Raw genomic sequence first — 17625 nt, forward strand, 5'->3', positions numbered from 1 at the left:
TATACGTAAGCTACACTCTCACACCTACTTATTAGGGAAGCAAATCCTTACAAAAGTTTCAAAAATTGAAAGAAATTAAGGTCTGTATTTTACTCAAAGGACGATATTGAAGCCTACTCTGTAAGTCCCCAATGCCTCAGGGAAATGTCCCAACAGCTGGGCTGTTGACTAACTGGGGATACTTGCACAATAATCTCTTTTTGGAGTGGTTATATTTGTGTAAATGTGTATTCACTTCACTGGAGGAATTTAGCTTTGGTTTCCAGCAGCCCACAAAAATCCCTTGACCACAGGGCTAGCGTCTTTCTGGGAAAGTGAACACATTCTTTTTCAGTGGAGAGGTTCTAACAAAATGGCTATTTATAAAGAAGGGCTATGGAAACTTCAATTTTGGCAAGCCTACATCTGATGGAGCCGATTTAGGCAAATGCTTTGAGAGCTGGAATACGTGGCAGTTAGTAGGTTGTGTGTCCTTCTCTTGATACTTGTGAAAATGCTGGCAGGTCCATTTTTTATATCTGTATGTAAAACTTGCCTATAATTTAAAAAAAGTTTTTAAAGCAAGGAAAATTATCTCCTGTCATTCTCTATAGGTGGGGGACAAGCTCCACTGCTTTTGCAGACAAGACACAAAGGACAAAAGAAATTTTTGTCCTATTTTCCAGAAACACAGGCATGTCAGGCCCAATTTATCTAATCCATGACATGTTGGATGCTCCAGGCTGCATCCATGGAAATAGATAAAGGCATGTCCTCCACAGATTTAATGAATGGGAATCCCTGCCCCTGGCTAATATAAATTGTGCTTGTTGGTGGGTAATTCTATTGATTACAATCCAGTTACATTTACACATGTACACATAAGAGTTTTCAGTAAAGTAGCATAACTATGACCAAAAAATACAAACTTAACCCAACATATGTTCATATTTCTTTAAGCTATATGAAATTAGTTATGATTTTTTAGCTTTTCTGCATCCTATCCAGATGTTCCTTAAGAGTGTTTTACTATCATGTGACATAAAACTATTCCATGATAAATCCACATTTTATTATTCACCCCATTCAGAACTTTTTCCTCACCCAAAAAGCAAAGAATTTTTTATAGGTTCTGACACAGATTTTGTCATTTTTCCCGAGTCGACCACACAGCTTGTAGCTGTAAACAAAAGACTGCAGAACAGTATCTTGTGTATCTTTGGTTACCATTTTATACGGGCGAATTTCTAAAAGAAAAGAAAAAAAAAGAAAAAAAAAGGACGGTGGTATAAAAGGTGGCAAGGAATGGTCTGCATATCAATGTGCACATTTCACTGCTGGCTAGGGATGGCAAGGCATGGTGGAAGGGACAAATACTATTCATCTGCATTTTTACATAGATCAGGGACAGCCTGAAATGTTCTCTAGAGAAAAAGGAATATGATAAGAGCTCAAGTAATAATACTTTTCCCAGCCTGCTCTTCAGTCAGCTTAGTTCTGGTCCTCTATCAAGACATCTTAAAATGTTATAGTCCCTGTCCCAGGAACTAAACACAGGAGAGAGATATAAAATGTTTAAATAACTCTTTAGGGAGCTCTCTTCTTGCTCATGCAATCACACTTCTCAGAATATTTACTTATAGCCCTACATAGCTATTAAGATTTGACTTTGTGTGCATCACAAACTCAGGTTAGACATTCACCAATTTTGCCTTCACAGTTATTCATGGTCTAGAATTCAGCATTTCTTGAATTAACTGGATATATATCTAGAAACAGGCCTAGTATAAAAACAACCCACCTCAAACAGTTCATTCCATTCAAAGATTATCTTTCATCTACCTCATTACTAAAGTGCTCGAAAAAATCAAGCCTTGGGCATGACACACTAAAACTGTCACTCAACAGAAAAAAAAAAAGGTCTCAGTTGACATGTTTTGTTGACATGTTTTATTTTATTTTTAAGCCTCTCTCTGCAAGAAAAGCAAAACAAAACAGAAGAACTAACTTTGGTTCTGCTACGTAACATAGTTATTTGAGAGATACTAAAGCCAATGTGGTTTTTGAAAGGCATTGCTACTAGGCCTTGTAACCATGATACAACAGAATACAGTACCAAGAGGAGAAGAATTCCTGTGCAGACTTTTCTGATAATCCATGTAGATCAGAAGGATCAGAATCATGCAGCTTCATAACGTTAAGTCTAGCTATTATAATTCCAGATGTTATTGAGTATGTTATATAAGGAAGTATTTGCTCTGATCCTTTTAAGTCATTTCATTGCTTTGCTTTGACTATTTGGAGTGAAGTTAAAATCATTATTTGACTTCTTTGCATCACATTATTTTACATGTTCCTAATATTTTTATTACTTTTTCACATTAAAATAGAAAAGTAACCCACTCAATTTAGGCAACAGACATTTATTTTAATTGAATTGTGTATGAAATACTTCAAGTGATTTCGCAGTACGTTTTTATTACTGGAGATGAGCAAGTCACCCCCCTCCAAACCCTACCACCTTTGAATTTTAATAAATTTGGTATATTACTCTGATCAGAAGAACCTTACAATATCTGGGAAGGTAAGAGGGTAGGGCAAGCGCAAAGACCCTTCAATGGAACCGTGTGTTGACAAGTTGGATCCCTCCCCCCGTCCTCCCACTCTACTGCTAAGGAGTGGAGGGAGCCTCACATACTCTAATTATCTTTGCTTTCCATGAGAGGTAATCTTACAATACATTTCCAAGAAAATGAAATTATATTAAACCAGTGAAGTGAGCCAACCAATTGTCAGATTGCTATAGAAATGCAAGGATTTGCTAAGCCACAGACAAACCTCAATCCGGCAAATATTTCTGCATATATTTAACTATTCCAATCCCTCCCATCAGTGGAATGACATCAGAAAAGTTAATTCTTTTTTAATTCATGCATGCAGAAGTAGGGTCTATCTCTTATTTGCACGACTCCATCCGACTAAACATTCAAAATGTTCCATAACAATAAGTTTTAAACAAGGAGAATTGCTATTCTACTAAAAAGGAATTAAAATGTTATCAAGGGTGCTCAATTTGAAGGATGAATCAAAACCCCAAATACTTGACCTGCATCACCATATATAGGAGACAATTTGTTCGCATATTCCAGAATTTGGCACTACTTTCTTTAAAAACAAAACAAACCCACAAAACACAAAGATGCACCACCTAAGAAGAGAAATGCATCATGAAAAAGTAAACATAACATGAAGGTACTCTAAGCATATTGCCAAAGACTTCCACCTTTTCTTTCTGACATCACATCTTAAAAAAAGAATAGGATTATTCCAGAGACAAGAACATACTTCTTGGATCTAGAAATGCTAAAACCCCTCCATAATTGTACTGAAAAAGACGGTGTGTTGAGAAAAAGAGCCCTATCTCTCCCTTAGTATAATTCCAGTGACTTAAAGAGAGTTACACTGGGTATTACTTTGGGCTGTAATACTAAAGGACAACTATTGCAGCGCACTGAATCTGTTTAATTAGAGGTATCAATTCAAGCAATGAGGCAATTTTGCATGCAAGCCTCTAAGAAATCTGAAACCAAACACAGCTTGCCTGAGTAAGGGTTGCATTCCAAAGCCTATGCTTAAGCCAGTTTTACAGATCTGGAGTTGCAACTAACCATAAATCACCTGATTCACAGCAGTGTTTTGGGTGTGTTAACCTGAAACGCTGAGAAAATTTCAGCAGATGTGGGCCAAGCCATGACAAAATTTAAGTTAAGATTTGCACACCCTTCTTCAGCCCCAAACCACCGATGCTGGCACAGTTCTTGTGTCTAAGTATCTGCATGAGGCTGGGACCTTACACCTTCTGCTCTTCTAACTCAGACACTGGGTATCTCTTGCTTCACAGATCTGTTGCCTTCATTTATGCATTACAGACAGATTTGATTTAGCATCTGAGAAAAGACTCTGCAAACCTGTATTTCTGGCTATTCTGTTTCACTTGGACTTGGGGAGAATATGTGGTAATCTTGTCTGGATAAAGACAGAATTTAAATGGGGAGTGTTAGGATTTCTTTATTACACTCTTTAGACAGCTAAATTATACTTAAAATGGGTTAAGAAGACCTAGAGCACACACAGCTGTTTGGTGTTGCTATGTAGATACTGTTGCTACCACATGTGAAAAAAAATCCACATTTTATTTCTCACTTAACCTACCATTTAAGTTCACAGAAAGCATCAAATGACTCAGGTATTCAGCTACATGCGTATTTGCAGTTCCAAAAGTGGTAAAAGTAAAATGGATCTCTGTGTCCGAGGTCAAGCGTCAACTGTATTAACAGAACTGTTATGAAGTGCTTAAAGTTGCATGTAGAATAACATTGCAGCAGGGACACAAAAGAAAGCAACGCAGAGTTCACATTTAGGTTGCCCCACTGTGCAATGTTTGACACTGATTTTTGCAGAGCATTACCAAGGCCAAGCCTGGTCATGCTACTAAAGGGGTAGACTCAGACTACCAAGACTGGTGGAGACCCAAGAACAGCAAGAAGAGACTGAGAAAGTCAGTATAATTCAGTGCCTGATGGCTTGAAATGAATAGGCCACTTGCTCTTGCAAGTATAAACTGAGAACTTGGGTCCCACCAGAACATCTCTTTCTTGCATCAGTAAGACCCTTCAGTGTTTCCCTACAACTTCCTCTGCAGATGTAAGCAAGTTGTTTTTAGCCCAATTTTTTTTCTTTCTTTAAAGCCCAAAAGACTACTACTAGAAAGCCCCTTGGTGTTAAGTTTGCCAACGTGATTTCAGGATTCTTTCTCCTCATTGAAAGCTAGGAAAAGGTGGCATGAGCTATTTCTTAGAGGGCTACTGCACAATGAAAAAACTTGTAAGGCAGTGGATGCACATACACACCTGAGGGGACTAGAAACCTTTTAAGTTTTTTTTCCATGGAAATCCATTTTTGAGAATATTTTCTTAAGTTATTGCTCTTACTTTAACTGCATGGGCAATGACCTCTTATTAAGCATGATTTAGCACAAGATTTTATCTCTTTTCCCCTAAAATTCACTATAAATTTCAAATTCACTATTTATTATAACAGTATAATGTTATTTGGCCTTTCCAAAATGACACATCTGAAAGTCAAACTGACATTCTAATTACAGATTAAAGTTTCCTTGTCACTAGAAATTCTTACCCATATACAATTTTAATACATGTCCGTTCAGCAGCTCCAGGCACACAATTGGAAATGTTAAAATCTTGGAGCATAGAAATGAGCTTCTCCCACATGCAGCTTTTTCTGGCTGAGCTACAAACCCACAGAAATGATAGCTTGGTATGATTTGTGGTCATAAACTTCAACAGAGCTGTATGAGACGATGCTCCAAGAAAAATGTTAAGCCTCCTCTGCTTGGGGGGGAAGAATGAACCTCAGCTTTTTCTTACTGCTGCTGTTCTGCTTAACTAGTGTAGAGTCTGTTAACTGGAGAAGAACCACCATAAACTGCTGAACTATTCATTGAATTGTCCTGATATCTTTAATGATATTGCCAATAACATGGCTTACGAGACAAAAAAAGGCATCCCAGTTCAACAAATCACTTGAGAGGTTGCTCCCTTGAAACTGAATAGAATTTAAATAGGACTGCTGTGAATTAAGAGATACTCTACATAACCTGTACATAATCAGGAAAGCTTGCAAGCCTATCCACATAGATGAACTCCTTGCAAATGTAAATTTAAAAAGGACAGTCATGGTAGCTTTGGTTTTTTGGTGGGTTTTTTTTTTAGTTTGTTGGTTTTTTTTGTTTGTTTTTTTTTTTTAATAAGAATGGGAATTGATAGGGATTTAGGGATGTATAAAACTAAATAGTTCAGTTGACTTAAGAATTTCATATTATCATTATTTACTTGGTAACGGAAATTAATAAGAGCAATAAAGGCTATATTTTGTTTGCAGCTGAAAGCTGCTTGCTAGCTTCTGGAAAAGAGGTTGGTGGTTTAAAACCACTTCCTGAAAAACAAAAAATCAGCATAGTTTTCATTGCCTGTTAATCACTGAGCCTTTCTATGGAAACCATCAAAGCTCAGGTGGACAAGGGAACCGATGGAGTCTTCCCACCCTGCAGGTGTGCAGAGCTCTTTTAGCATGGGGAGAGACCTGCAGCAGCACATTCCCTCCTGCAGGTGCATCCTCCTCTAAGTGGGGCTCCCCATGCAAGGCCAATGCAATTCAAGTTATCCAGCTGCCCAAGCTCATGCTTCCGTCACATTCAGTGCCTCTTCTGGTGAAGAGACAGGGAACAACTCTTTGAGCAGGAACTGCAACCCAAATGGATAAATCCTCCCTCCTATAATTCCAGGCTGGTGGCAGATGAGGAAGAAACACATGGTGACCATGCTGCTGGGCATGCCAGCGTCCTCCACCCTCAGACTGGCTGCCCAAGTGGCTGTCAAAGTTTGACCACACTGCTGATGATCAATTTAGGATTTTAAAGAGCATTTAATTCACATTTGAAATTACTGGAGATACTAAACACAACTGTTACAAATTATTTGACAGTTACCTTAATTAGACTTGGTCTGATTTAATATTTCCAGCACAGCTGAAACTCTTACTTTACTGTTTCTCAGCATGTTAGGTCCAGTAAATGAAATTGAGTTCAAGCAAATCTATTAACACAGTCCAACACTTTCCACAGTTCATTACAAATAATAATTACTTTCCAAAAACTTCCTCCTTCACTATGAAGAACAGATCTGATTCAGTAAAAACAGTATCAATGAGGAAAGCTCAATTTTTGCTGAAAGATTCTTGAACTTGCAAGAGCTTTTTTTTGTACCTGCTAGCAGTTGCCGTACATACATTATATCAACAGATTTCAAAAACTGCCCAACTTCTTTCAGACAAACCGTCAATATTACCTCAATCAATATGCTATCAAAATCAGCTCCCTACATTATATACTAGAACTGAAGTTGGCTACATAGATAGAAGAACCTGCAAAACTGGAGATCTGCCTATCACAGGCACCTTGGAAAGATTTCTTAAAAGATTAACTTATCTATTATTTTAAACAGTCTCTAACAACATTAGCCATCTATTACTGTGAGCTTCGTAAAAAGGACTAATAATTTAGAATGAACATTATTTCTTCTTATCTTTGTGATTTGGAAGATATTAGCTCAGCTGGGGTCTCTCAAATAGATATTTGATATAAAACATTCATAATTCATTTGACTATATATTGAGGTCAGATGGCACTATTTCTGTTTCCAGATGAATCTAAAGTGAGCTTTGTATTGCTGAAAATGTGCTGGCATAGCTTTTAACATAAAAACTCCTCTAATAAATTACAATGAAGTATCATGCAATTGTTATTTTTGTGAATATTCTGTGATGAAATCTTCCTACTAGAAATGCACAAAAAGCTTATACAAATCACATGAACTTTGTTAGAATAAACTGAGGAGTATTTTAGGAGTATTAATTGTTAATGTTCTTTCAGTGCTGAGTATCATCAAATACTGCCTACCTGAGATAGTTCTGTGCTGCTTTTCCTCACTACATTGATATTTTTGGATATAGTTATCTTAGAAAAAAAATCCAGACATAGAAGAATAAGCAATAAAAATAAATTCATGTTCTACACATCTGTATTATCTTCCTAAAATCTGTAAAGTCGTCTGGGTGTCCATAGTGATGCGTAGCATCATAATTCATTGCCTTCACAAGGTTAATTTCAGGCTATTTAAATAAATTTTCTTCCCTGCATGCTGATGATAGCACGTGATGACAATTTTGCTTCAAGTTAGTCACTAAGGGCAAAACGGAGCAGTTTTGTTCGGTCATCATGGGGCGCTTGTGCAGGGTGGTGCTGCCAGTACCATTTTGCCGCAGCACCAGCATGCCACAGCACTGCCAGCAGAGTTTATACATTTCACAGACTCTAAGGCTTTCCACAATCACATTTTGATTGTATCTATACTGTTAGAGAGGTTTCCGATGTTGCTTTGCCTTTTAAAAATGTATTTTACTGCCTTTGAGTGTTTGTTGTTTTAGTGTTTATTATATTCAGTAATATAATAAACTCCGCTCCGGTCATGAGAAGGAGCATATCTGTGTGGGCTATTTATGTGTAGTAATGTCCCTCTTTAAGGCCACAGATTCTTTTTACCTTGAAAACCTGTGTGTATTGGGAAGGTAATCTATTGCATGCACGGTTAGAGTGTGTAGAGCTAAATGCTAATATGAAGGATACTCACCTCATACACATGGATCTGACCACAGATAGGCATTTCTGCAAGGCTCTGTACTTTCTATATGACATATCCAAAGAGATGTCAGATGTCCAGCTGCTACTGAACCCATAGGAACGCAAATGGTGGACTGCTAATTAGCATTGAGTAGGTTTGTCAGCTGTACCTATGTAAGATGATATCTTTTATGTTCTATAAAAATACCGCAAAGGATTAAAAAAAAAAAAAAAAAAAAAGGGAAAAACCACTGGTAACCTATAAATGTATTGAAAATTTTTACTTCGACCCAATTGAAAAGAAAAAGAGTTAATTCAGAACCTTTCTTAGTAAAGAATGAGAGAGGAGAGAAAAATCATACCATGTGGACCAATGCAATTTCCAAGTTCTCAGTGCTACTAAGATTTGAGCCAACAGAAACTAAATGTGTTATTAGGAGGTTAGTGCAACTGCCCTAGCACTGCATGTGGAGAGGAGGACTAAATGACCAGTTTTACAAGGTAGACAGAATGTGGTCAGGATTGGCGAGACAAATGTTTGTAAATGATTACATCATGTCTTGAGTGCTAAAAGCATGTAAGGATACTAAATGCACTACAAGGGCTTTACAGCACCCATATTCATGTGGCTGCCATGCCCTCAGTCAGAGAGGGAGACAAAAAGGGAAAGGATTTAAATATACCTTCACACATGCATACGCACCATTTCATAGCCTGTTTGACTTGTTAGAATTTACCCCTTATAAACACAGGAATTGCAAAGTTAAATAGGAGGCTAGGTAAAGTTTCATGTATGCCTGTTTGTTTTTCCTCCTTAAAGAAATAAAGATGGCTACTGAAAATAACAGATGCTGCATGAAGGGTTGAAGCAAAGATACTATTTTTTCCTGTGCTACCTAGAAGCAGACATGCTCACACAAATTCCAGTGTTGAAAAATTTGCTGCTCACAGCAGCACAACTTACTAGTAATAATAGAAAAACAAAGAGGCGGTATACTTGCTATGTAATAGTCACATATCTGGCAAACAAAATGCTCCTGATATGTGGCTGGTTTTGACAGGAGGTGAGTGGATTGGCTTTCACAGGTAAATACCAGAAAACAAAAACTAATTTGCTAAACATTGCACTATAGAGACAGTAGACCCTCAGGTCGCTACTGAAAAATGACTTGGCTTAGCAAGAAGAGCACTGATATTGCTTGCGGTGCCAAGTCTGGCTTCCTCCCCACCTCCTCCTTGTGCATTCACAATTGCAGATCTTGCCAAGGTTCTGTGTTTTCTGACTTTTTTTTTTTTTTTTTTTTTTGCATTCAGTATTGATCCCTAGTGCAACGATGGGTAACAGTATTGGAAAACACAGCCATTATCTCCCTCCGTCTTCATAACTTACTCCACTCCATAGTAAACAAACTGAGTAAACAAGGTCAACAAGAACAAAAGAAGCTGAGAAAATTTTCATGGCTTTCATTTGAATGAACTGTACTGTCCATCTGCTTTTTCAATTACAGCATAAAAGTAAATAAATAGGAGAACCACTGTGAAGTAATAATCAAAGAGTAAATTAAGCCTAGCTTTTTTCCTTTGTTCTTAAGAAAGCAGTTTTAATATTCAGAGACGGTTTTCTAACGTAAACCCACTTTTTAGGCTCTATCTTGTTTTCTGAAGGGGAGAACTGAGGAAGAGACTGCTGGTTTGCATTGTAATAAACAGAACGCATAAACAATACACAGTATGAAAATTAGCAATATGAGCCAAAGCCCTTATGATCCTAAGTATATGCTAAAATTTCAAACGGCCATACCCAGAGTTAGCAGACACTCCCAGTCAATCTCATTTTTGTATCTCCTGTAACTGCTTCAGAGATGAAGATACTATACATTACCAAACCCCAGGAGCTTTTCAAGCTTTACTTGAAAAGCAAGTGGTACATTATGGTTTTAAATTCTGAAATCTGCAGGGACTATAAAACAGAGTAAATTAGTTGGCTGGGTAATAGAGCCAGGACCTGATCCCATAGTGATGAAAGAACTTCCCGTGATTTCCAAACAACTGGTTCAGCCAGCTAGCTGAGGTATTAAACAAAAGAAATAGGTTGATGTAACCCCAACTTTTAAAATAGTTGTGACCTTTGCCAAAGCAGAAATAGGGAAAAAAATAAAAAAGAAAAAAAAAACAGGGAGAGAACAAGTGCTTTTGTTTAAATGCTCTAGATAAGGACTCGAGATGTCTTACCTTTTTTTCAAACCTAAAGAAGTTTTAAATGGATATCATTTTAAGCATCAAAAGAGACAGAACCGTATTATCATAGAGGTTAACAAGAGGCATGGGTATATAGTAATTGAACTTTCATAAAAACCTCCCTTACAATTCCAATTTCAAATTACAGTTGCATTTTCTTATTTCACATTTGATCCAGACCCTTGCCAACTTCTTCAAGCTGTCATACCATGCCTATGATTGGAGTAACTCTTTATGGTGCATATGTACAAAGCAAAAAAAAAAAAAAAAAATTTGAGGTGAACATGTTCACCAGCATCAGACTGATGAACCGAAAGAAGTGGTCAACAAAACGGGCAAGGAGGTCTAAATATACGAGAATGCCAATAATGCAGCTTCATGTATTAGATTTTTCACCCCCAAGTAGGCTTTGCAGAAATGTGTTGCTAAAATCACTGAGAATACAGGCTGACCTACAGAACATGGCTTTGCCATATAATGACTTAGCCCTACAACAGAGCAAAGCTTCTTCCCACTTTCAACCCCAGCAATTTGATTCAAGTACAATCTCAGACACTTCAGGCTTTGGTATTTCTAGCCAACCTCTTTTGCTGCATTTTCTCTGAATGTTACCAATCATCTATGCAATTTCAGCTGCAAAACTAATCTTTTCAGTATATTACATGTAATAACCCCTTTTTAAAACTGAAGCCCTTATGACCTCTACTGTATTTCAAGAACTTTTCATGATCTAATACCAAATTGAAATATTTCCTTTATCAAGTCCAAATATATTTCTTCTTTTTCAAGTACCACCATCTTCTTTAGTGCAATGAGAGGCAAAAGCTTTGAAAGGATTCCTGTAAGCTGATTAACATTTTTGTAATTGCAAGAATTTCTAGAATTGCCACCAGGTTATAAAACAAAATCAAAATAATATGGAAGGATATTTGCATACAGGCACAGAGAGGTAGAAGCCATATGACTGAGATAATTCTGCAGGCAAAGGCTCCCATTATTTTAAAATATTTCATAAAAATAATTTATATTAATTGTCTCTTAGGAAAAAAGATGAAAAAGGACAGAGGTGTGACATCATAATGAAAACTTAAAAAATCCGGTTTCTACTTAACATTTCATTTCTTAACAGCAGCAAGACGTTTATTAAGAAGGGATGCAGGATTAGATTCCACAGTCATCCCAGTTAAAACATGTACAGACACACATTCACATGTGCACGCACACACACACACACTTTCTGTTAAAGGACCTTCAGCTGAAGCAACTGTGATCTAATGTTCTCTAATGAAGCAAGAAACCATTAATTCTGATTTTGGTTTTGGAGCAATTCTGCCACCCACAAGAAGGGTAACACTGGGAATGACTTTTTTTGTGTGTGTGAAATGGTGAAATCAACCTTTATTTATGGCAACATACTGGATATATTTAGAGGTATTTTAAATGAACAGTTTCTGTAACAGAATCTAAAAGGGTACAATCTAGCACAGAGCAGTTTCTGTAAGTTCAAACAGGATTTTTTTTTATTATTATTATTATTATGTATACATGCATTAATGATTATTCAGTGCTTCAAGATATGAACTTCACTGCCCAGGAGGCTGTAATGTTCCAAGTATAAACATCAGGCTCCCGCAGATTTCAAGATCCTATACATTGGCTTGCTCAGCTGAATCTTTCTGTCACATCCAGCATCCATTATATATTAACTACACTTTCTTATTGCAGATGGCTAGTGATAAAACACAGTTAATCCAGTATCTGTGTTTCTCAAAACATTTTAAAAGCACAGCCTTATCATCACCGATTCATCCTGCCTTAAATGAAGACAAACAGAAATGCTATGAAAGGCCTCCGCAGTGTCTAACCTAGAAGGAAATATAACCTCCTAAAAACAAACTGGTGACAACTAAATATTTTCACTGAAACTGCTGAAACATTTTTTTTTTGGTCGGTTGCTTCGTTTGTACAATGTGTGTTTTCTTTAAAAAGGTGGTGAGATTTGGGGTGTGGGGGGGGTATTTTTTCTTCCATGACTCATCCAGCATGAATCTCTTCTACAAGAAAGTGTTCCAGAAATAAAAAGTGATACTCAGAATAGTAGTATGTATGCAGATGAATTACTACGCTCTACAACACTGACTGAAAAAAACCCACCAAAAACAAAACCAGCCAACATTCAAACAGAAATGTGATGGCATTTTCAGGCAAAAATTGTTTGTTTTTTCCCCTTAATAGTTCTATTATTTTATCCCAGAGGATATTCATTTCCACCCCAATATATTAGGTTTCCTGTATAATGTGAACGGAAACATTGAGAACAGAAGTTACTTAAAACAGTAATAGGTCCACAGAGGGCAGGGGGGGAAGAAAAAAAAAAAAAAGAAAAAAATGGAAAGGTGCAAGGTTGTCTCTTCCCCCCCCCCCCCCCCTTTTCTTTGTAAATTTTAATTTTAGTTCTTTTTTCGGTTGTGCTTCTTCAGGAAGGGCAAAGTATGGGAGTGCGCGGGGGAGTGATTTTTTGGCAGTGGGGGTGGAGGATTGGCTTCCCTCTCAATTTCAGCTGGGGCTTATCGAACCCCGAGGACCAGTGCTCACTGTCCCCCAACTGCAATACCACTGCAGCATTTCCTCCAGTTCGACGACTGTCGCGTACAGCGCCGGTGCACGGCACACACCAAAAGCTCTCCCTCTTCACCTCCGGAACGGCGAAGAGTGCTTTCCACCTGACCCAAAGAGACTGGCCACTCAGCCCAAGGGGTGGCCACGGGGGCCATCACGCTCGCAGGACGAGCCAGCTCCCGCGAGCTGCCTGCGCTGCCGGGCCGAGGAAGGCGCGATGCTGGCGAGGTGGCCGAGCCAAGGCAGCGGTGGCCGGCGGCACCTTTTAAGGTAGAGGTGGCAGCATCCAGCTATGACCATCGGCCACAGCAGAGCCCTCACGTTGAGCAGGACCAGAGAAAGTCCCCTGTTATCAGCGTTCAACATCAGCACTGTGGCACTGACAGCCACCCACCGCTTCTCCTCTCGGAGCTGCTGAGAACGGTCACAACTGACTTTTATCTTATGCTAAATTATTAACTCGATGATAAACGCAAGCAAAAGTTGCTTTGGGGTAGGTATGTATGTTTTTAAGTGCAAAACGTCTACCTATTAAAACACTTAACAGAAATTCATTATTTTCATTGGCTTTTGGCTTACTCTATAAACACACTAAATCATTTTGTAGGATTTTTATTATTATTACAAGTCCATATTTCTGTTCAACTCAAAATGATGAATGCAAAACCAATACAATAAGTAACAAATGTATCCACGGTGATCAAACAACAAACTCTAAAGCACAGCACGGTGAGTGAAAATTAGCAGTTATTGAAACCACTCCATCAAAATTCTGGTGCAATGTAAAAGAAAGGCTCATGCACTTAGAAGGGTCACAGTAAGTTTAATTATTTGAAGGCTCAGCTCAAATAGTAGAATATACATAGTAAAATATCTCAGCCCAAAACCTTCTTGGAGGCTACAGCTTTAAAGAGAGCAAGAAACACTATGAGCGATTCCTGAATTTAGCAACTTTTCTCTCTGATGGTTACGAAACTCACTTCACCCATTAATACTTGCTCTATAAGAATAATACTTTCAGAGGGTTAGGTCTTACTTTCCATGGTAATTATTTCAGTATTTATTTCAACGTTAACCCTGTACATGTGTATTCCCACTATGCCACCTTACATCAGCAGCAATTAGACAAGAAGGCCCAGAAAAACAAGCAAGATGCAAACAAACATACAGAAATGCTTTCTTTTTCTTCCTTTCCTATTCTTTAGGTGGCCCAATAGTAGCATGGCACGGAAAAAAAAAATACCACAGAATTCTTTACTAATAGTAAAAGGAATTTTTTTTTTCCCCTCAGAAAATTTAAAATTCCGATATTGTCTACGTGATGGCTATAGCGATTTTAAGTCAAAGTAGGTGCGCGATGTACGCAGTCAAGCTTTCATCTGGCTCTGTGCAACGCTGCCTTGTGCAGTAAGTGTTGCAAGAGGGACAGGTGAGATTACAGGCGTTCTGGCTTCTCACAGACAGAGCAGGAAAACACTGGGAACAACCACAGGTAAACATTATCCCCATTAGCTCATGCTTTGTTATGCAAAAGACAGAACAACATCAACCATTTAAAACTTAATATTAAAGGAAGTTTCAGACTGAACAAAGCAGACCGAGAACCTGCCTAACAGAAACTTTCAGCTCTGCTCTCAGAAGTGAAATTTCCTACAAAGCAGAGAGAAAGCACAATCCAGTTTGTTCCAGTTAAAAACTTGTGTTGCACCAGGAAACAAATAAGCATGTGAAACAGCAGTTTGTATTTTTTCAAAGAAGTAACACCAAAATAAGCTTGATCACCATTATATGTTTCTGAAAATTGTAGACAGAAAAAAAATGATAAAATTAAGTACCATACAGTTAACATATCCCTAATACCCTAACCCGTATAACTTCAGGAAACCATAACTTCTAATCCTAGTCACACAGGCAATTGTTGCAAAACTGACTGTATAAAAAGAAAACCCATCTCATGCTTGCAATGATATTAAAGGTAGAAAAATAACCCAAAAGAAATGAGCAAATATTAACCTAAAACCACATTTTTAATGGTGGAGAGACCTAATCCAAATTACTCAAAGCTAAAACCATAATGCTTGTCTATTCTTCCTCAGTCTTTGGAAAATGTAGTAAAGCTGCAACATTGCAAATTTATCTTTGAAAGGGACTCTGAACAGTTCTGACAACTCAGCCAATTTATGTTTTTTCTGTTAGGACAGTTTACATAAAAATCAATCTACTTTCATAATTGATGGGTTTCACTGTTAAAGACACCCCCCCCCTCGATATTTTTAATTTTATGAAAATAAGAAAATAATGCTTAGTATGTCATAAAGCATAGTATTTTTGTGACAGGGCTCAGAATATTACAAAAGTTCTTCTCTTAAAGCTTGAAGTGAACTGATTCAATATTTAATGAAACTGAGAAAGCTGCTGAATGTCCCAGAAATCCTCCAACTCTCTGCTCTGTGTTCATTCTGAGTATTATGCAGCTATAAATTAACACTGAGGCTAGACGAGATTTCAAGTAGCCAAGAATAGTATTTTTCCACCACACCACCAAATTTTCTATTTTATTTTTTTGCTATTTAGCAGCACTAACTTGCAGCATTATATTGCAATTGTACATCCCAGCCCAGTGCTGCAGCACTACACTGCTTAGACATAGCTCCACGCTCCAGCATGTTTTTAGGGTATGCAGCCAGCTCAGCTGTAAGCCTGAGGAAGATTTCCATCAAGCAACAAAACTAAACTCTGCACAAATATTTAACAGCTCTGAGACCTCTAAAGGCTTAAAATAATATACATTTCGTGGTATGCTAGCAGCCAACCCCACACCGGTGATCTGCATAATGCAGAGTACTCGGCAAACACACCACTGCAAATAAAGCATTGTTTTGCCTTTGTATCGTTGAATTCTTCAAACTAAAAGCTGAATGAAATACTAAGGCTTACTGTGCCTCCCCACCACAGACAGTGCAGTAGCAGCTCGTCCATTACATTAAGTTCGTCTAAAACTTCCCATGCCTCACAAGCATTTCTCATCCTCTCTCGGCAGATGAAACACAAGTTCATATAAAACAAACCCAGGATGAGTTCATCCCATCTAGCTTATTTTTCAAGCCGCTAAAACTACATGGTAGCCCACTCAAACAGAAAATTTCCCAGACAATGGAATCCTTTCAAACTGCACAGCCGACAGGATTCCCCAGTTGTCAGTTTTAGGTGCGTGCCAGCACGAGATGTTCTTGAATCCGAAATTTATAATAATCACTCCTATTGATAATGTGAGCAGAAGCAGAATTACATCACAGTTAACACTTACCAAAATACATTATGTTTCTCATTAATCATGCAGTCAGGATCCCACCGCTGTGTATTCAGCATTAGCTCCCGCACAGGGCTGACATGTAAAACAGAGCTCTTTCATTCTACATTATGTGGAAATTTCCCAGCACAAGAAGCGTGAGTGAGCAGTGTGCCTCCTCAGGATGAGCGCTTTGCAGGCAGTCTTATCCCTGATACAATCCCTGTCTGATTTAGCGTTTACTCCGGCTGCATGCTGCACTGCCCATTCTTACTGTAATCTGACTCCTCCTTCTGATGTCCTTGCCGTGCCTGTGACATCAGGACGAAGAGTACTACAAACAGATCTTTTCTTTAACGGGCTTGCAATGACGTGCTCTAATATCCTGGTTAACCTGACTCTGGCTTGGAAAAGAAAAAAAAGCCCTTCTAAAATCGTACGTATTTCTTTTCTTTTTTTTTTTTTTTTTTTTTCTTTTGGCAGCAAACGCATTCAGTGACATAACGTGCTCAATTACATAATCGATGGGAAAGACAAAGCGTATATTGTGTATTTTTCTTTGAAGGGCAGGCTCCAGGAGAAGCCCCGAGTGCCCTGATTCCCCAACTTCAGTAGAAGATAAAGATGCTTGGCACTTTGCAAGATCATGTCCACCTAGGACTTTTTTTTTTTTTTTCCCCTCCCAAAATCAATAGTTCCATTTCAATAAATGATTTTAATCTGAATGTTGGATAAAGCTCAGTATGTTTCTATTTTTAAAAAACAACTGGCAAATACGCAGTTCAAATTCAATAGAGCTGAACTGATTTTTTTAAACTACGATTTCTTCGCATGAATAACAAAGCGTGAGGACGGGAGATATATGACAGCGAGGATTTGTAATGGAGTTTACAACCTTTCACCCTCCAGGTCTCCAGTTCCTTTCCGGCCCAGGTTGATAAGTCATTAGCAGCTGGTAGCTATTTTATTGTTCTGTGACAAATGGAGTGGTCCTAAGTTTGTTGTAAATAGGTCCCCGCACGGTCCCTGCTGCTATATGAACTAGTAGCAGCTTCAGAGGAAGAAAGACCAAAGAAATACCAAAATATTCTCTACCATCTACACGTAGTGCCTCGGGATGGATCTGACACAAACCGGTGTGGCAGCACAGTGAAGACGATGCAGTCTGTATTTATGCACGTATTATGTCTCTTCTATGAATCAATAGAGGACATCGGTTTCCTGCTGTCAGTCTGGCATGTAT

At 38.1% G+C, this 17625-nt stretch overlaps 1 protein-coding gene across 1 annotated transcript in view; it reads right to left on the reverse strand.

The window, feature by feature from the left end:
- LOC142405550 (zinc finger protein 385D) overlaps nt 1–16650 on the reverse strand; it is a 166538-nt gene extending 149888 nt beyond the window's left edge. Inside the window, exon 1 of the mRNA XM_075493140.1 lies at nt 16401–16650. Within this exon, the coding sequence (XP_075349255.1) occupies nt 16401–16422 (22 nt within the window). The 5' untranslated portion in view covers nt 16423–16650. The remainder of the gene's footprint in view (nt 1–16400) is intronic.
- Nucleotides 16651–17625: the final 975 nt, after the last annotated feature.

The sequence above is a fragment of the Mycteria americana genome, chromosome 2 (genome assembly GCF_035582795.1).
Source record: "Mycteria americana isolate JAX WOST 10 ecotype Jacksonville Zoo and Gardens chromosome 2, USCA_MyAme_1.0, whole genome shotgun sequence".
In the NCBI taxonomy this organism is placed as follows: Eukaryota; Metazoa; Chordata; class Aves; order Ciconiiformes; family Ciconiidae; genus Mycteria; species Mycteria americana.